Below are 21399 nucleotides of genomic sequence, written 5' to 3' on the forward strand. Positions count from 1 at the left end.
TGTGTGTTTGAATTTATTTATTTCTGTAAATTAAGAGTATAAATTGTAGAACATCTACCAAGTTTTACCAATACAGTAAGTTGTCAGTTAGCTATTTTTCTGATACTTTATTAAAAAAATATATATATTTCTTAGATTCAGGAAACAAATAGCTTACACTCAAAATAATTGGAAGCCATATTTGTTTAGATAGGGTTAGAAATCTGTTTTATAGCTTTACTTTTTGTAGGTATTGAAGGTTTGTCCAAGTCACTCAATGTCCTATAATCTGCATCCTGCTACTAAATGGAAAGTGTTGAGCAGGATGAACCAATGTCAAATGAAATAGTGCTACTCTCCAAAGTGCAACAGCCCCTTTTATAAGGTTTACCAGCAAGGGGCACAAGGGTTTAGGCTATCAGATTTAAAGGACATCTACCATCAGATTTACAGATGTCCTAACAATAGACTGCCCTAACTCACTTGCTTAATATGTCTGCTAGGGGATGGAATGTTTTTATTATACCCTGGAACAGCAAAAATCTTCTGAAAATGTCCAAAATGGGCAACCCAACCTTTATTTACTGATAGTAGAAGGCCCTAACTTACGTGCTTATGTTATTCTGGAACAGCACAAATCTACTGAAAATTTCATTATAAAATTATGCAAATGTCCGGAGGTGCTCCAGCCTTCATTACCAGAGCACCTCTTGGCTCCACTGGCTGCTAATGCCCCACTCTGTTCAATGCAGCCTGGTCCAATCACCTATCGTGAAGTCGCTGACTGTCTGAGTCTTTGATGGGCGGGAACAGGCTGCAATGAACAGAGTTAGCGCATGCATAAATTAACAGCCTGTAGAGCCAATAGGCGCTCCAGTGACGTAGGCCGGAGAGACTCTAGCTTGTATGCATAATTTTGCAATATAATTTTTAGAAGAATTGCACTGTTCCCTAATATGATAAAAACGGTACCATCCCCTGGCACGTGAGTTAGGCCATCCTAAGGTTGGGTTGCCCCTTTAACAAGGACCTTGAACAAGTTGTTAAAAAACATACCGTTTCCTTATTGGAAATAATATATTTGTTCTTTGATTTTGTTTTCAGGCCAAAGAAGGAGAAGTAGCTATTATTGATAAAATTCTGGAAAATCCAGATTTGACATCTAAAGACTTTCAAGAATGGAAACAACTATATCTTGACCTTTTTTTGGACATCTGTCAAAAAAGTGATGTAAAGAACTGTGAAAGCGTTTCTTCTGAAGTGGATGCTCTTATTCAGTCTCTATCTCTCACACATTCTTATATTGAAACGCATGTATAACTGTTGTATTCTCCGAATCTACGCGAAACCATGGAAAATTTTTCTAACTGAAACTATTCTGAATATATGCGGAGTCTGGTAATATATATTTTAATGTTGCTGACATATGTGGCGTAAGCATTATATTGCCGAGATGCCATTGTCTTATTTTGGCATTTGTAATTTTTTAACGCTATCAGTGCTATGCTTTGTGTTATTTTTGTGGTAAAAAAATGAATAAATAATATGTATGAAATATGTTGGTCAAGCTTAGGGCTTTATATTATATTTGAGACAAACTATCTTTTCTATGACACAAATTATTTCTGGGTAAAAACTGTTTGGCAGAAGACAAAATGACATTTTTTATAACCTCATAGAGAAATATATATAAAAATTATATACCGTAGATGCTTCATATAGAAATATGAAATGCTGCAGTTGTATTTTTTTTTCTTAAAGTAGATTATATAATAGCGATGAATGAAATTTATAGCACAAATTGGTTAATGTTAAATAGAATTTTCATTGAAGGGGTCTCTGGGATTTCGATAAGGATAACCTATGCTTAGGACAGGTCAAGAATATTTATATTGGTGGTGGTTCAGCATCAGGAAAAAGCAATGAAAAAAATAGCAGTGTATGAAAATATACAGGAGAATAAATCCAGTTTAGTAATTTTTAGCTCCACACATTGCTAGGCCGAATTATTATAAGATGTTCTCGGCTTTGTCTGTCAGCACCATAGAAATGAATAGAGCTCATGTGCGGCTGGCTCCTGTATTCATCTGGGATACAATGTACCCCCCTTCTCATCATATGTGGTGGTTCCATCACTAAGATGCCCAGTGATCAGCAAGTTAGCCCCTATCCTGTAGATATGGACCAACTTGTGGTCCCTGGACAACCCCTTCAAATATGTCCTCAATCTGCTATTGATGATATAGTCTAGAGACAGCTCTGATGAGTTATGAGGAATCACTCATACATAAAACTAAAAAGTAAAACAAAGTACTATAAATTCATAATATGTAGATGTTCTGGAACAACCAACAAATACCCTAAAGACTTTGTCCAAGAGTCAGTTTGGCCCATGCTCTTGTGTGATGTTCTAGACTGTACCTGAAGCACATGCTGAGTTCAGTGTCTTTAGGTTTAAGATTCAGCCCCGGTAAATCTTGCAAGCGATGGAATGCGTTTTACCAAACTTGTTCGGGGGAAGCGGCTTAGCAGACGCCTCCATTTCTATATTATGGATTTATAGTACTTCATTTTATGATTTTACATGTTAGGTTATGGTGTGGGATTTCAGTGTATTTTTATTGCATTGGTGCCAGCCTGAATTTATGCCATCCTAAAGATATGTCATCAGTATTGAAATCCTGGAAAAGCCCTTTAAAGGGAATCCATCTTCAGTTTTGACCGTTCTAAACTACAGACAGTATTAGGTAGCAGACCTTAAAAGCTGTGTAACCATACCTTTTGTGTGTGTAGTAAGTAGCAGTAGGACTGTGAAACGTGAGATTTGCATCTCCTAAAATTGCTTAAGGCTGGTCTTACTGCTTGAAGAGCTTTCTGCTTTTTGCATTGAACTGTTTCACAGCCCCTCCCATCTGCTGTATAAATCTAACTAAAATGCTGAGGGGAGGGACTGTGAAGCAGCACAGTGCAGAAAGCTCTTCAGGCTGAAAGGCCCACCCAGAATACTTGCAAAAGCTGATAAACTAGATTATAACTTTACTTTTCATAGTCCTTTCACTAAAACACACAAAAGGTATGATTACAACACTGCTACATAACACTGTCTGCAGCTTTGTTTGGCCAAAGCTGCTAACAGATTCCCTTTAAGGCTCTGTTTACAGTAGCATCATGGCTGCCATTCACAACAGAGCTTTGACAGCTATGCAGGATCCTGTTTCGGCTAGTAGTAAAGGATCAAATTTGATTTTTAAAAGAGTCTGTGTGGTTTCTGTTGGGGTCCTGTATTTTTATGGCAGTCTGTAGCATACTTAAAAAGAATGAGACAGAACCCACAAATGTGAACGGAGCCGTAATGTGAAGATACTCTGGGAAAATGTAGTTTGCTTCTACAACGTTAGCCATAATAGACATATAAAAACTGATCACAGTGCCAGAATCTTTCATATTGCCAGAAGACTACCTCCTGAGATATGTCCCATCTTTTACAGTTTTGTCTTTAGTGACAGCGCTGCATAAAATGTAGATGGATTGTTTATCATGTTAAAATGAGACAAGCTTATTCTTGAACAACTTGAGTTTCTAAATTATTTATCGAAAATAATTCATATGAGAATCTGTTTCTATGAAACATTATGTAACAAATGATTTATCTGCTGGATTTTCTCTGCCTGAATGATGACTATGAAGTATTACACAAGGGTAACATTGCACAATTTTATGGGCTTCATGAAGACCATGCAGCAGGTAACTTTACCTTCCTGACCGCATATAAGAAATATATATACAATCTATATACAGTATGTTTATGTAGCATATAAAACGACCAACAAATGCCATATTGAAAGCTATAAATCTCATGTTTTCTGCTTTCCAGGTAAAAGCTAATACACACGTGTAATACATCTCCATACGTGTGTACAGAGCCATTGTATGTACCTATTGTAGGTTAATGTTAAATTGTGTTGCAGTCTATCAGAAGACACACCATGCTGTTCTGTATGCCATGTTACAGAGGTAATCTCCCCAAGAAGCATTGCTTTTAGGGCAGAGTATCTTCATGTTAAAGTGCTGTACGGAAACCATATGGCGGCATACAATGTGCATGATGGCAAGATGGCAACTATAATACGAAGGGTAGAGCTATAGAAACAGAAATCTAATCACATAAAAATAGCCAAATTGGTAAATATTATATATTACATCTGTTCTCAGCCAGGGAGCAACATTTCCATGAATACATATGAAATTTTCTATGTGATTTTGATACAAGTTAAACATATAGAACAGCAACTTTCTTTTAAATTGCGTAAATAAATCCATGAATCCACTTTTATTATTTGTAAAAGTATAAATGTGAATGTTCCCTGTTGGTGCCTTGGGATTCTACTGTAGTATCTTTATATATGATTGAGATAACCTAAAATCAGTGTGTATTATATTGTTAACATAGGAACTTCATAAAACATGACCATCTGCAATAAAATGATAAATGCCTAATGGATATGATCTTTTGCTGGTTGAAACTGAAATGGTCATAATGGACCAATATTACTACAATGATCTCATTTGGATGTATACTGTATAAAGTAGTACTGTATGTTCAGTTTGGAAGGCATAGGCATCAAAATATTTTGTTTAAAAATTGTGTTTAAAGGGGTTTGCCCATAAAAGAAAGTTCTCAAATTTTAATCCCCTGTTGATGTTTACATAATAAAGATCATGTTTAACCCCCTTACTTTACAATTTTAGTCAGTTTTATTGCTGTATTAGCTCCAATCAGTGATGTTCAGTATAAGATTCCAGTGTGTGGGCGGGGTCTCTCTAAGCAGACACTTCATGATTGCTCTGTGCTATGAGATGCTGTGTGCTGACAATGTGCTTAGCTTATCAGGGCACAGGATGTATCTACACTTTTACTTAGCTTCTGAACATTCTACTAGTATCTGACACATAGAAAAAGAGAGATGAGACAGATCAGAAATGAGAGACGATGAGATCCATGAGATAGTAATAAAGAACAATGACACTCTCAGCTCTGCTCCCTTACCTAATCAATAAAAAACACAGTCAGCTCTGCCATAAAAACTTTGTGTCTGTAGCTTGTAGAGTAAGTCTCTGCACACAGATTGTTGGCATGAAGTACCTGTGTCTGAGCTGGTCTGGTAATGTAGGGGGAAGAGGCAGGAGGCAGAGAGCACTGCAGTGTGCACACAAGAGAAGCTATTCATGAGAAGAATCCAATCATAGAAGATTTACAGTCTGATCCTGGGACAAACAAAATTGTAAACACCAGGACTGATAGAGACAGGTTGGAATTATATTTGTGATAATAATGCTGTATTTTGTTAGTAACAGTGAATTACAGTGTGTTATTTTGTTATTCTGAGTATATAATTAAGAATTTTGTCTTTGTGTGCATACCCCTTTAAAGGCTAAGAAAAATAATAAAATTAGAAAAGCTTTCCTTATGAATTCCTCCACCAGGATACTCTCCATCAATGACTGAGGCAAGTCAATGCTGTCACTAGTGATTCACCTAGGACCTACTTCCTGTGTATCAAACAGAATCCGGAAGTGTAGACCATGGGGTGGGGGAGAGGTCATGACTTACTTTATTATATACCATTCCATAGAAAGCAGAAACAGGTGCACCTATAACCATGGTCCTGTTACTGGTTGTCAAGAAACTACTTTGCAAAGAAATAAAAGCTGAATTTTCTCTAAAATCAGGTGGTAGACTCTCTTTAAGGTACAATATAGAGCCATAGTAAGTGCCATCTTTATGAATTTGAGCAACATTGATCCATAATACATGTATGTGCCTACTGTAGTGTATGCCAAAAATGTGGTGTGAACAAGACCTGACTACTGGATCACTTTTTTCTGTCACTTATCTGCTTTGAAAAATCCCTTCTTCTTAGAAAGGTCCTTTAACAACATGCTTGTTAACACATAAAATGCCCAAAATTTTGCAGTAATTTCGTAGTAGGGCCACCACAGGGGAAATCGAGCTTTACACAGACGTCAATGCAGTCAGGGAGCTTGCTGTGTAATACAGGATGAATTCTCTATAGTGAATGTTGAGACACGCTTTGATATTACGATTCTAAAACTGGGCAGACCCCACTGCTAACATTGTGTACACACGTGGGTTTCACATAGGTACACATATAGGTAAGTGCATGTGTTTATTTTCTTATCTTCCAACATTTGCCTGTGCACTTGACTGAATGTATTCTATGTCCCAGAGTTTAGAAATGTTCCAGTATTCATTATATTTGAGAATACAGTAATATTCTTTCTGTTCATTTTGTATCCTATATGACTATTGCTGTTTTATAGACATTCTGCACAGGATACCATGGCCTTTTATGAGAGTTTAGACAGGATTATTCACATATGTCATTGGAAAGCTGCTCCAGGGTACTTTCTGTATAATGTAAAAGATGATCTTTTCTGCATGAATATGGACTTGAACATTATGATAGTATCTGTTTTTGTATTTACCCAGAACATGTTCATGTAAAATGCATTACCATCATTGTTTTCTTGGACCAAGAAAAAACAATATAAAAGGAAACTGATAAGAAAAGACTCATTATGTGCATATTTATTAAATAGCAGCTATGGTGTCACTAACCTATGTGATGGAACATCATTTTCAATACTCGGAATGTGTACGAGTTATTTTATTGGTGGGTCAAGTGTGACTTCATTGCTAGTGCTGATGCAGGTCCTCTTATTGCATTAAAATTCTAATCTACTGGCAATAAGTTATAGAGAAATGCACTATAATTGCAAACAATTTCTGGCCATGACGACCGTTCAGAAATTCCATTTGTAAATCTTATGCTAATGAGGCAGTTTATGCACCAACATTGTGTCCTTAGTATCTGAAGCACTGCTGTTCCCACCTAAATCATTTCTGCCTAATGTCATGTGACAAGGGTGACATCATCACATTTAGCCTCTTAACATTCACAACCGTTTCCCATGCACATATCTGACCACATAAATAATCACATCATGTCTGCAAGGACTTTTACTCCTCTCCATACACGCTGTAATTTCATGTGGATGATGATCTATGCTTGGTGTACAGTTTTCTAATGTTAGAAGGCTAAAGCACCTGACATTATCACATGACATTACTGCTGCATGTAGAGATAGCAAGGGGAGGAGCTGCTGGATTCAGCCTGAGGAGACCACACCCACTTTGACTTGCCGTAGACATCCTTGGATACCAGGTAAAATGATAAATATATGAATATATGGGAATCTGAGGGGAACAATTTTTAGCTAAAAGAAGGGTGTCAGTTCGTTACTAGGGCTCTATGGGAACCTAACACTAGCTGTATTTGGGAATAATGTGGTGACAAGCAAATCGGACTGGCGCACCGGTGGGCCCGTGAATCCCCTGGTAGGCGGTAGTACACCTGGTACTGTGGCAGGGGCCTCCGTCCGTACACATTGGAGGCCCCCTGCCTGTGTTTAAATTAGTACCTGAAACAGCCAAAATAGGCCGCTCGAGTACTATTACCACATAAGTTTGCATCGCACACTTATCTCCCCGATGTGCAGAAGCCTCATTCCATCATTTAATTTTTTTTATATAAAGGCAGTCCTCAGGTTACGTACAGGATAGGTTCTGTAGGTTCGTTCTTAAGTTGAATTTGTATGTAAATCGGAACTGTATGTTTTATAATTGTAACCCCAGTCAAAATTTTTTGGGTCTCTGACACCATTGGATTTTAAAAATGTTGGGTTGTCATAAGAACCATGATCAACAATAAAGCTCAACTGCAGACACATTTGGTAACTGTTGGCTGTTTATTGTAGCCTAGGGCTAAAGTACAGTAATTAAGTAAATCCAGAGGTCAGTTTGTAACTAGGAGTTGTCTGTAAGTCGTGTGTTCTTAAGTAGGAGACCGCCTGTATATGCATGAGGCATAGAGTGGTTGTGTTATGAGGGTATATTAAGGGGCGGACAGTCAGTTTTGGTTTGTACATTCTTTAGCATCAAATTGTGGGACATTTCTGTTATCCGGGTGACATTATACCTTAAGTAACTGTAATATTTTTAGGAGTGCAGTGTTGGGGATGTGCTGTCGAGAGATGAAGACATCTGCCTGAAAATTCTGCAGCCATATTTTATGCATTTAAAGGAGGAAACATGTCATGTGTGAGGTTCAAGATCCCACTTATGCCTGTGTCAAATCATTAATTGTGCTCAGTGACTAACCGTCTAGTGTGAGAGGCTCATTGCCCCTGTGGATATGTTACTACATAAGCTGAGAGCTAGGCATGACTTGTCTATGTGGTATGGGGACACCGAAGTGTGAGATTATTGTCATCAGTGATTGTAAAGGTTTTCAAAATTTTATTATTGGTTTGGTGTGTTACCACTTAGGGTACGGAATCATAACGCACATAGCGCGTTTGACCGCACACTTACATCCCTAATCACAGCCCAGCCACCAGCAGAAAGCATCTCTAACATTAATGACCTGACATAATGTGACCTCTGCAGCCTTTATACACAAACCAAGAGCCGAGCACTAGCAGAGAGGGAAGAAGAAATGAATTTATCCTTTATTTCCCTAGCCTCCTTCCCCGCTAGTGCCTACAAATTTCCTGTAGAAGTAGGTGAGCCCCCAAAATCAATTTCACTGGTGGGCCCCAGGTACCCTAGTCCGATCCTGGTGACTGGTTCCAGTTAAGTGGGAAAAGTAGGGCTCAAGCGGACACAAGTGGTGTACCAACTGCCTCCTTAGCATGTAGATTACCAGGGGAATATTCTGGAAAAGACATAACAGAAATATTATAAGTATGTTGCAAATCACTTCTTTTTTTTCGAAAACCTAGTGCTAGCAAATTATAACACCTGGTGGAGGTGGAAGACTCCCTTCTACCCTACAAAATCAAGCATAATGTTAATCATTTGAATGGTCTCCATGTTTAAAAGTATGTAAATTAGCTCCAAGTGCTCCCAGGAAAGTGGGGGCTGTCACATAATGATTATTAATTTTGAGCCTCCTTTAATATTGATGCAATACTCCTTTACCAGAAGAGATAAATTAGAAGAACACCATGTGAAGTATCATTCTCCGCATACATTATTACATCTGATCATACACTTCCAGAAACTTCATTTAATGAAGCAGCTGTCAGTACTGAAATGAAGAGGCAATGTCAAATGTTCACGATACTGGGAAGAAGTGTGTTTACTCCAGAGATATCCCTGATCGGAATTAGTAGCACCTGCCTTTATATCTTTTCAAAGAACACTGGCCAAAAACACAAGAACAGATTCTCTAGAACTTGTTATAGGATGTATTATGGCACCTTGACAATCCACCCACACAGCACAGGTATTACAGAACTTAAAGGGGCAGCTTAGTAGAAATTATCTCATCAAACGTCCTAGATAAAGTGTGTTCATAGACTGGTTCCAGAATGAAAGGCTTGAAAATGCTCAGATTTTAAGACAACATTTTGCTGACCCAAATTGAATCATGTTGAATCACGTTAAAAAACAGCTATTTCCTGGCTGCAGAAAGCCTGTTGTGCCATGCTTTAATATGCATAGGGAGCGTGGTTTGGTCTTCAAACAATACTGTGTTTTAGCATGACACGCACATGACAGCCGCCGCTCTTAGAATCGCTTCACTTCCATGGGCACTTACAGAGGCCAACTTCACCAAATAAGTGAAGCAGGAAAGCAGCCTGACAAGGTAATGTCTGTGCCAGCTCGAAAGGACTGAGCTGAGGGCCAAGATCCCACTATAACATCAAAGAGTGCACTCTTTTTACACTGACATCAGATTACGACAGAACCTGTTCTGTTAAACGCAGATACATGAAGAAACCCCACAAAAGAATGGAGAGAGTGTCGGCAGTAATTCTGCATTGATGTCACCGATCATTTTGCCCTTCATTTAGTCTGTCAGTGTCCGCTTTCAATTGTTCAATAATCCATCAGTATTGCTAAAGCCAAAAACAAACTGGAGTTGATCCAAAACAGAGATGACCAGTAAATGGGATATTTGCATGTCCACTGTGTTCTGTATCCACTCCTGCTTTTGGCTATCATTTCGGAGGCTTTTCATCTTTGACAGATGAAATGAAGGGGAAAACGAAACATAATGGCAACGTCATAGAGTGGTGGAAGGTGAAAACAGCATTATGTAAATCACAGGGTGTTCCAGGGAGACAGCGGTCAGTTGGCAGCAGCATGAGTAGGCAGCAGAGTGGCACAATGAGAGTGTGGAGGTGGCGGAAGCAGCAGCAGGAGGTCAGAAATTGGCACAGTAACAAATTCTTTAGCTGGCTGAAACTTGGAAGGCCACAGACAAATGCATTAGCTGGCAGCAACATGGTAGGCCAAAGAGTGGCACAATGTCAGAATGTGGAGGTGGCAGGAACAAGGTAGGCCACAAAGTGGCACCATTACACAATGAGGTGGTGGCAGCAGCAGGATGCCACAGAGTGGCACAATGACACAGTGTGGAGGTGGCGGCAGCAGGAGGTCAGAGATTGGCACAATGACAAATTCTTTAGATCATGGGTGATCTAATCTGATGCATAATCTGATGTCCCCTTACTGAGCTGTGCCTGCTCCACCTGCCACCTCTCTGTCTGACATATTTGTTAATCAACTATGTTGATTTGACATGGATTTCTTGATATCTACTTTATCAACAAAAAAAGCACTTGAAATGGGGGGTATACAGAACCACAACAACTGACACCCTGGACTGAAAAAATCCCTTCAGCATCTACTGAGCACAAGCAGATAGACGCTACAGGCACCACATGTAGTGTGAAATGACAGGATTGCAAATGGCCGTCTGTTTTTATAAGGCTGTGACATCACATAAGCCTGCCGGTCACTGATTGGCTTTCATGTCTGCACATGTGATCGAGGATATTCCTTTCTCCTTCCCAGAGTAACGCGTTGTGCTCGCGCCCATTTAGCTATTTAAGGGAAAAAAAAACTTTGCTCCCACGAATCACCGTAAACTTCAAAATCGTGATGAATCAAAGTTTTCCTGAAATTCGGAACGAATATCAATTCATTAGAATCGATTCGCCCATCTCTCGATACTTCCTTTATGAGTGAAGAATGGAGAAGGCGGTAGAAGGGGTAGTTATTGGAGAACTGCTTACCATTAGAAGCAGTATGAGTATGTGAGAGGAAGCCACTATTTTTATAGTCCGATAACTATATTGACTTTGACTAACTTTTTTTCTGTTTGTGTCAGCAAGGAACAGGACAGGCTGATATACAATACAGGCAGTCCCCGGGTTACGTACAAGATAGGGTCCGGAGGTTTGTTCTTAAGTTGAATTTGTATTTAAGTCGAAACTGTATATTTTATAATTGTAGATCCAGACAAAAAGAAATTTGGCCCCAGTGACATTTGGAGTTTAAACATTATTTGCTGTAATTGGACCAAGGATTATTAATAAAGCTTCATTACAGACATCTTACAGCTGATTATTGCAGCCTGGGACTATAGTAAAGCATTCAGAGAGCTTAACCAGAGGTCAGAGGGGTCTGTCTGTAACTATGGGTTGTCTGTAAGTCGGGTGTCCTTAAGTGGGGGACCGCCTGTAGTTGGATTAACAAGTGATATCTGCAAATATAAATTCTCCATATTTGCCAAAGTTATAATTTTATTTATATGGGCAGACTTACCTCAATCCATCCAAAATCCCAAACCATAACATTTTCCATTTAGTTGACAGTAACAGCATCCTCTCAGTTAGTTTGTACTGCTCTTATACAGATTGATGTGTTTCCATTGTAATGTTCTCCAGACCTTTTTTAGAAAGTATTGTAGTATCACTACATATAGCATGGGCTATATTATACTATCCAATGAATGTTAGCATGCTTTTAATAAGTAGGAAACAGATGGAAGGAAGCATGACTACATATGGATTATCTGTAGCAACCAAGGAGACACCTTTCTCATAGGGCTGTGGACTCCAAATATTAAGATTTTTTTAATATTTCATTTTTACTCATTTCATTAAAAGTGACACAAAATGCAACGCGGAGGGAAATTGGAGAATCCACCAATTAATTGGACCTCCCAAGCCTATCCAGGCAATAATAGCCGTTCATCCATGAAAAATAGTATCCTCTAATTCTAATAGAAGTTAAATTGGGTTAGAGAAAATCTAACATCAAAGTCAAGCATAATAAACCTGAGGCACTTCCTCATAGATCCGTTATGTTAACACCCCTAGTAGCGCCTCTGGCTCATTAGCATAATATTAGTTCATTTTAGAAGGAAGGAGGCCATGGATAACAATTAATTGCAGAGCCTGAATCCATGAGTAGGTTCCCTGCTTTATAGTGTTTGATTTTGAGGGTAGACTTCTTTTAACTCTATGTCTAACGTAGATTAAACTTCTGTCTTGATTTCACCATCTTGATCCTACTTTTTTGCATACACACTGAATGCTTATTATCAGAGATTAAAATTAGTATCACATATTTTATTGGTATAGCAAGATATAGAAACTGCATCTACCAAAATGTGTAACTATGGCACATAAGTCAATAGCAACAAAAAGGTATAAATGACTACAATAATATATAGACCAGTGTGAGAGCAGAAACCAAACAATGCCATGTTATGAGGTAGAAGAATTTCATATACATTCTCTTCTCTAATCTGTGAAGCTATAGCAATTAACATTAGACAATAACCACATGTCCTGTTTGGACAACCTGTATAAGGCGTCTTGACTTCTCTCTATTTTATGGAACTGCATTATGAACAAGAAGTGGGACTTCTCTATTTTATTTCCTGGGATCCAGCTTAAATCTATACATATATATTGAGAGTAATGAATATGTAAATTTACATTATAATATAAAATACACAATGTCATGTTCATGCACTGTTAAATCACTTAATCTGTGGACATGGTTTGGTGTGTTTGTCCTCATTCTCATTTGAGTCTGACAACTGAAGAACGTCACACTTTAGACCACAGAATGGAAATGCTAAGCTGCAGATTTCTTCCCAACAATCATTTTCAGAATCATATCCAACAATGTTGTGAGTTGCCACCTCCTGAGAGTCCTGCCATTTTTTGCCTCCAAGTAGCAGAACAGTTTGCTCCACCACCACCAAACCGTAGCAAAAGCGGTCAAAGGTCATTGGTCTCAAACGGGTCCACTGATTATTAAATGGATCATATTTCTCTATGTCGGAAAAAGGTTCATAAATTCCCAAAAATGTAAATATAGAGTCATTAACAGTTGCCATCTGGTGTCCAAACCTTGCGATTGACATAGAAGCCTGCTTTTTCCACTGTCCTTCCAATGGATTATAAGAGTACACATCTTTACAGCTATTCACCTGTCCATCAAGTTTTCCACCAGAGACATAGATGATGGTATTGTGCACAGCACAGGCCTGACCATGGATTTTAAAAGGAAGCTCTTTGGACTTTGTCCATGTGTCTCGGCTTACATCATACACTTCCACTGTTGAATGTATGGGCAACTGATCTCCTCTTCCACCTATAGCAAATATATGACTATTTACAACACAGCAGGAAAACTGAGATCGTTTTTCCATCATAGCAGAGACTTGCATCCACTGATTAAACCTTGGGTCAAAGCGATAAACAACATTTGTTGGTGTCAAGCAGGCGTCGCTTGAATTGTTCTCCAAATTTTCAGGGGTTTCTCCCCCCAGTACATATAGAAAGTTGCCGATTACACAGGTGCAGTGATGTTGAACTTTCATCTTCAGGTTTGTCACCATTCTCCATTTATGACTGTATACATCAAACCCTAACACATTCTCTACTAGCTCCCCATTGGCAGAGCCTCCGACCAGTAGAATCCACCCTTTTTGGTTCCTTAGGGTACTATACTTGTCTTGCGAAATGGGTTGTTTTGAAGGGAATGAATGATAATTTATTGCTTTTATAAGGAGACTCTTAATTGATGGTGTTAAGGGAACCTCCGATTGTGTGTAGAGTTTTCTAAGAGTTTCTAGCGTCAGCAACCCAAAACGTACATTTTCAAAAAGTATTTTCGCATGCAACAGCCTGGTTCTTTCATACAGCAGCCACTTCAGAACCAAATCCAGAAGACTTTGTTCAGTCACCTTTGGAATATTTTCTGACTGCAGGAGCTTGATCATTGACTTTGCATTCAATTCCAGTAACTCTGTTCCCTCTAGATCCTCCTGTAACAGTTCCCAAAGGTTATGGACAATGTAGTTCTCTGTTTCCTGTAGAGCATCTATAAGATAATACTTGGATGCTATATTGGCGCAGAAGCAACAATTATCCAAGTCACAGTTATTGTTTATATACTTGTTGCATAAGGGTATCGCATCCATCACTTGCAAATAAGTAGCTGCTTCCAATGTGTCCTCCAAAGTATTCATAGAAAGAGACAGCCATGATGTGTATATAAAATCTAATATATTTTGCAGACCTGTTGCTGAGATAACTTTCAGATGGATAACGGAGGCTTTGGACTCCTTTGTATGGTCTTTAAACATTGCCCTGAAGTAGTCACTTGAGCAAGCAAGCAATGACTTGTGTGCTGGGAACTCATGTCCATCCACTACTAGAGACACATCACACAGGTGGCCATAGGATCGAAGCAACTGGTACTGAGAAAATACCATGCCCCGATGAGACTTACAGAAAGCCAAGAAATAGCTCATGATGCATATTGGTTACATGAAATCTAAAAATGTTTGCAAAATTCACTCCATATGCAGGGATTGGAAATCTTAGTTTTGTATCAGCAATACGATATCTCTACAGGTAGGTTACATTTTGTTTCTCTCACCTTCTCCAGAGCAGAGTTGATATGCAGCAAAGCTCATTATTTTTAAGATCCATGGATATGATTCCTCTCGAAAACACAAAGTCTCTTCCATGTCTGCTTCCTGTGGATCCCCTGTGTGATGGTCTGTCTTCCAGTCCTATGATAACAGAGTTGCACAGCTCCGGAGGACTTTCTATTCAGATGACCCTTTGTCACTTCCACAGAAAGCATTTGTTTAAAGATCAAACCACCAGCCGCAGATTAGAGATGAGTTTACCAAATTTAGAAGACTATAGTAAATATCCTTATTAGTCACCGCCATAGTTTGACATGTGTATCTCCAGTCTTCGGGGAATGATATCACCATAACTCACAGCTACAGGAATAGAATGCAAACACAAGACAAGATTACTTTGCTTTCCCAGATCAGAGCTGCGGCTGAAGGGGACAGACTTGTTTGTGCTTCAAAAGCAGCAGCTCATTTCAATAGCCCAAATTATCTCATGTTACATGAACGCCAACTTATTGTGGTGTGAAGTTGTTGAAAAGGTTAACTTTACATTTTTAGCTCTGAATATACTTTGAAATTAGGACCAGTGGCCTTATACTACTAAATACATTGTTGTGCACATTATAACAAGTGAGAATCAAGTTACTTGTGTCACCTATACCATATGTCATTCATAAAGATTAGGTACATAATGGTGTTCTTCCATAAGGCTACTAAGTATTAGCAGGCCTGTGAAAAATATACTTGTTCCAGTAATTATGACAACAAAAATATTAACGTCATAATAGGGCATAGTGATATCTTACAGGAACACTGTTATGTCTGAATGGGTGTTGTAATGTCACAATGGGGCAGTGTGATGTGATAATGGGACATTAAAAAGTTGGCAATTTGATGTAATTATAGGGTCATTTTGTTTTCCAAAGATGGGCATTGTGATGTCATTATGGGATTGTATTCTTATTTAGGGGCATTGTGATGTCATAATGCACCTTGTGGGGCATTGTGGGGGCGTGGACAGATGCTGTGCTAAGTGGGCGTGTGCTGGCAAGCTTTGGGATCCTGACCTCTATCCTGCATGTTTGGCAGCCATCCTAAGCCCCACTCACCTCATTTTGGCCCCTCGGGCTCCAGGTTTCCTCTGGTGCATGTTAGCACTGCTTTCGGAGGGTTTTTCTTCCAACCGCACTTCCTGCCTACGGATTGCTGCCACTTGTCCGGGTCGGCAGCCTGGTCTCCCCGCCTCTGCCACTGTCCAATGTCTTCCACACTCCCCACAGAATTGGGGGTGTCCTTGGAAGCAAAGTTCTCGGACACTTCTGGCTGGTGCCATGTTCTGCTGCGGCCTACCTCTCTCCTCTGGCTACCCCCAAAATATGGGAATCGCCAACACCAACCCTGTCTTCCGTCTGTGGATGAAGAAGGACTGTGCATCACCTGCACATAGGTGATACGCCCTCAGGGTGGGCCTGTCTTTGTCTGGGGTTCTCTATAACCTGTGCCTTTTCCATGAAAGGCCACTTAAACTGTCAATGCTGCCCCCTACACCATAAGCCTTCGAGGTACTGTTTTGTGTAGTCCTTGTACCAATCCTGTTTCTTGTGTGCCTCAGCTGCTTATTTTTTGCAAATAATTGTATATTGGCTCTCCTGGCTAATCCTGCTGCCAGCTCCTTCTGCCTTGGATGCTGTTATGGGTAATGGTAAACAATGGCGTCAGATGCTTCTGCGCTGCCCTCAGATACTGGGGCAGATTTACTTACCCGGTCCTGTCGCGATCCAGCGGCGCGATCTGTGTCGGGTCTTCCGTCGATTCACTAAGTCAGTTCCTCCGACGTCCACCAGGTGTCGCTGCTGTGCTGAAGTTCATCGGAGTTCACTGGACTTCACCAAGCCGGGCCGAGTGCAGTTAAGCGCATGTCCAGCGACCCGAATCCATCGGGTTTTTGTTCGGCCACGCCCCGATTTCCGTCTGTTGCATGCCGGCTCCGATGCGCCACAATCCGATCCTGTGCGCCAAAACTCTGGGGCAATTCAGGGAAAATCGTAGCAAAATGGAAAAATTCGGGTAACCTGACGGTAAAACGTGATTCGGGCCCTTAGTAAATGACCCCCAATGAGTCAATTCCAGGTCATCCTCTGTTTTATTCTCTAAAGTCTCTTGACGCCCAGGTGTGCTCTTTCAGAAACTTGAATAACTTTTGTGCACACAACCCTGCTCCCCTTAGGGGTCTCAGCGCTCCTCCTCTCCCATATTTGAGGGCTCCTAAAGCCTGTCACAGCCTGATCTATCTGAGGACATTGCTGACCGGAAATTTGCAGAGGAGCTGGAGGCTAATACTTTGTGTCCATCTATGTTAGTCACCAAGGTGGATGAGCTGCGGCAAGATTTTGTGTTGCTGAGACATGGAGGGATATTTATCAGGGCTTCTGCGCCACATCAGCGGCTTCTTGCTAGCACTTGCTATTATTCTCCACAAACCGCCACCTTCACATCTGGGGGGTGTGGAGGGGAGTGAAGAGTATCATGGCCGGATGGAGGTTGGGTAGTGGGCCAACGCAGGGGGTTAGTGTCCCCCGTCTGCACACTCGCTGCAGGCTGCAGGGCCTGGCGTACTATCCCAGTGCACGATAAATGACCCCCATGATGTTCATAAGGCTAAGAAAGAATAACTCAAACTAAGCAACAAATATCTGAGGTTCAGGACATTCAGAGACCAATGCCTGTTATCTTCAGCACCGATTGTCTGCATCAGTTGACAGAGCTGATGACGATTTAAGATAAAACAATGTCTGCGTTGTCAGGCTCCCTGCAGTGGCAGATTGCCCTGATCCTGTTAATTGTTTTGAAAACTGGCTTCAAAACTTCTCTTTCTTCTTCACAGTTAAGAGGGACCACTGTGTACCATCTCACCCATTTTTCATTGTGTTCTTATTTGTTTTCCTGTAAAAAGCTATGCATGCATTAATTTCTTGGTTGTTGGTGTCTCCTTCCTTCCATCACTCTCATGCTACCCTACTCATGCTAGTTATTAGTCTTCCTTTCATTTCCATTCCCTTTGCGCTGATATGGCTCTGGTTAAAATTATGAGCTGAATTGTCTGGGGTCTCAACGCTAAATTTAAGCGGGCTTTAATATTGGTCTCAATTAGGAAGCAATCTCCCCATTTTGTATATATTCAGGAGAGTCACCTGATGGGTCAGAAGGTTGTTTCCCTGAAACGAGCCTGTGTGGCTAGTGGTTATCACTCATCTTACTCTGTTTATGCTAGGGGAGTTTCCATCCTAGTGTCCAAGGCCCTTCCTATAGAGGTGATACAGGTGGCCAATTGCCATTTTGGCTGATATGTATATATCCTGCACTGCACTCTCTGGGGATTAGCTTTAACTATTGCCTATAATATAAACAGAGATACAAATAGTTCTATCACTGGCAAGATTATCTTTAGACTGGTCAATGGTATAAGTGGAATGGATAGTTACTAACATTATGAGAAAAATTGTAATGTGTGAATGCTCACCAAACCTCCACACGGAGAAAGATAGTTGGCTGCACAGACCGAAAACATTGTACACTCACCGGCCACTTTATTAGGTACACCATGCTAGTAACGGGTTGAACCCCCTTTTGCCTTCAGAAATGCCTCAATTCTTCGTGGCATAGATTCAACAAGGTGCTGGAAGCATTCCTCAGAGATTTTGGTCCATATTGACATGGTGGCATCACACAGTTGCCGCAGATTTGTCGGCTGCACATCCATGATGCGAATCTCCCGTTCCACCATATCCCAAAGATGCTCTATTGGATTGAGATTTGGTGACTGTGGAGGCCATTTGAGTACAGTGACCTCATTGTCATGTTCAAGAAACCAGTCAGAGATGATTCCAGCTTTATGACATGGCGCATTATCCTGCTGAAAGTAGCCATCAGATGTTGGGTACATTGTGGTCATAAAGGGATGGACATGGTCAGCAACAATACTCAGGTAGGCTGTGGCGTTGCAACGATGCTCAATTGGTACCAAGGGGCCCAAAGAGTGCCAAGAAAATATTCCCCACACCATGACACCACCACCACCAGCCTGAACCATTGATTCAAGGCAGGATGGATCCATGCTTTCATGTTGTTGACGCCAAATTCTGACCCTACCATCCGAATGTTGCAGCAGAAATCGAGACTCATCAGACAAGGAAATGTTTTTCCAATCTTCTACTGTCCAATTTCGATGAGCTTGTGCAAATTGTAGCCTCAGTTTCCTGTTCTTAGCTGAAAGGAGTGGCACCCGGTGTGGTCTTCTGCTGCTGTAGCCCATCTGCCTCAAAGTTCGACGTACTGTGCGTTCAGAGATGCTCTTCTGCCTACCTAAAATCCCAGTAGATCAGCAGTTTCTGAAATACTCAGACCAGCCCTTCTGGCACCAACAACCATGCCACGTTCAAAGGCACTCAAATCGCCTTTCTTCCCCATACTGATGCTCGGTTTGAACTGCAGGAGATTTTCTTGACCATGTCTACATGCCTAAATGCACTGAGTTGCCGCCATGTGATTGGCTGATTAGAAATTATGTGTTAACGAGCAGTTGGACAGGTGTACCTAATAAAGTGGCTGGTGAGTGTATAGTTCCTAGGAAAGTAATTGGATTCCATACCAGTATATATGTTTTAAGTGTCCATTGAATTAAGCGATATTTGCTTCATGCTGTGATCCAGTACTAGCCTTCTGCATTGGACAATTCAAAGTATATGTTTGACATAGTAGCACTACATCCATTGGGACTACACTATACGGGAGCTTCTCCATTTTGGTGATCCTATTATTATCCCAATTTTTTTTTTCTGCATGCATATGTTTACCACTTGGGCCCTGCGTAAGATATTTAGTGCTTGTTACTATTCATTTATTTTAGTGTAATAAATTTTACTGAACATATTTTGCCTCTTCAGATTTTTGGTGTTGCAAGACGTACTTACATATATACGACTAACCTTATGCAGTTGTGCTGATAATCAGGCACAACTCTGTTGTAAATCTGTGTAAGATCCTTTTTGGCGCTGGGTCTGCGCCTCAGGTGTGTTATGGTACATAAGCCCAAGAGGTAGATTCCAAAGTAAAGGGACGTTTGGGAGGTGCGGGTACAATTATGCAGTATTTAGTCCTTTATTTGGAGTAAAATTTGACAACACGTTTCGCACTTCTAACACGAGTGCTTCATCAGGTCTATTAAGTTTTATCTGGACTGGCTGATAATGAAGGGGTTAAGATTGTCTGATCTAAATTTACGGATTAACACAATTAATCTGCCTTGATAATTCCAGGAAATTACCTTTCCAAAATGTCATGTAGAAGAATTTTGTGTATAGAGTAAACTAGACAGACATATGTTGTCTCCCAGTAATGTCAATGACAGTTCAAAGGATTTAACTGTAGGGATGAAGCTCGTGACTAGAGATGCTGAGCGATAACATTAGATCATAACTAAATGCAATGTCTGAAATGTCTGGAGCCACAAAGCCACTTCATAAAACCAGTTCTAAAGTTTACATTTCCAATTAATATGTGGAGAGGAGATCCATGTTCTTACCATCAACACAAATAAGTGATGCACCCGACATCCTAGGCCCCTCTGTGTAGATGCTTCAGTATCTCTGGTTTGTGACATTATTGTGCTCAATATACCTGTTCTAAGATATCACTCCACATCACCATACTCATTGGGGGAAATTTATCATATGCCAGGGCTTGTGCGCCTTTCCGGCGCTGGTCGCGTCCCCCTTAATGCCCCTCCACACCCACTTGGAGTGGACGTGGAATAAAGGGGGAAATAATCACAATTGCTTACTGGCAGCTCACTAGTAACTGGAATTATTTTAGGAAACTGGCATATAAATGAATACCAAAAACAAAGAGCTTTAAGAAAAATAATAATTGTACTTTATTAAGATATCAAAATAATACACATAAACAACTTCCAATAGGAGTTCCTGAAAGTATAAAAATAAGGGGAATCAAGGTGTCCCAGATGGAAATGGGACTGACACAGTGACCCCCCCCCCTCCTCCACATGCCCCAAAGTCCAAAATGTGCCGAAGAAACTTTCAAATGAGTATTATATCCAAAAGTAGGACTGATAAAGGGAAGATAGACCCAAATGCAATTAAATCGCCACAATCGACCGGAGGTACCATCCGGTAATAATAAATGTCAGCAGTGCAGGTCACACTTACCCAAAGGCATTGTAAAGATAAGCAAGGAGGCGGTCAGAGGGAAGGCCAAAGAGTACACCCCGACGCGTGTTTCGCACTGATGCTTCGTCAGGACTGGCACATAAATGTCCTGATAAATGTCCCATAATATTTTCATAGTTTGACATCATCTTTGTGGATGCGCAGGCAAATTATACCACTTTTTATTTTGTACTTGGTGACAGATATTTTTCTAGTGTTTAGAATTCAGCATAGTCCTCAGCTCCCCCTACTGGTGGTGGCAGGCAGTCAGAAATGTATTAAGATTTGTACCCAAAAAATTTAATTGGTACTGTCTATATTATTAAACTTTATTTTTTTCCTACTGTTCAACGCACCCTAGTAAGTGT

At 40.3% G+C, this 21399-nt stretch overlaps 2 protein-coding genes across 6 annotated transcripts in view; one reads left to right on the forward strand and one right to left on the reverse strand.

Moving 5' to 3' along the window:
- CNKSR2 (connector enhancer of kinase suppressor of Ras 2) overlaps positions 1 to 5705 on the forward strand; it is a 219998-nt gene extending 214293 nt beyond the window's left edge. For 4 of the 5 annotated variants that reach the window (XM_072137974.1, XM_072137976.1, XM_072137977.1 and 1 more), the window contains one exon: positions 1084 to 5705. In XM_072137974.1, coding sequence (XP_071994075.1) covers positions 1084 to 1299 — 216 coding nt within the window. In that variant the 3' untranslated portion in view covers positions 1300 to 5705. The remainder of the gene's footprint in view (positions 1 to 1083) is intronic. The other variant, XM_072137978.1, reaches the window with a different exon arrangement.
- A 6514-nt stretch (positions 5706 to 12219) lies between these two features.
- Positions 12220 to 14825, reverse strand: KLHL34 (kelch like family member 34). Its single transcript, XM_072137980.1, has one exon. The coding sequence runs from the start codon at positions 14688 to 14690 to the stop codon at positions 12906 to 12908; it is 1785 nt and encodes a 594-aa protein (XP_071994081.1). The 5' UTR covers positions 14691 to 14825; the 3' UTR covers positions 12220 to 12905.
- Positions 14826 to 21399: the final 6574 nt, after the last annotated feature.

The sequence above is a fragment of the Engystomops pustulosus genome, chromosome 2 (genome assembly GCF_040894005.1).
Source record: "Engystomops pustulosus chromosome 2, aEngPut4.maternal, whole genome shotgun sequence".
NCBI classification, from domain to species: domain Eukaryota; kingdom Metazoa; phylum Chordata; class Amphibia; order Anura; family Leptodactylidae; genus Engystomops; species Engystomops pustulosus.

Bases quoted from the DNA above. Each gene is read 5' to 3' on its own strand.
- KLHL34 (XM_072137980.1), bottom strand. From the start codon at position 14,690: ATGAGCTATTTCTTGGCTTTCTGTAAGTCTCATCGGGGCATGGTATTT.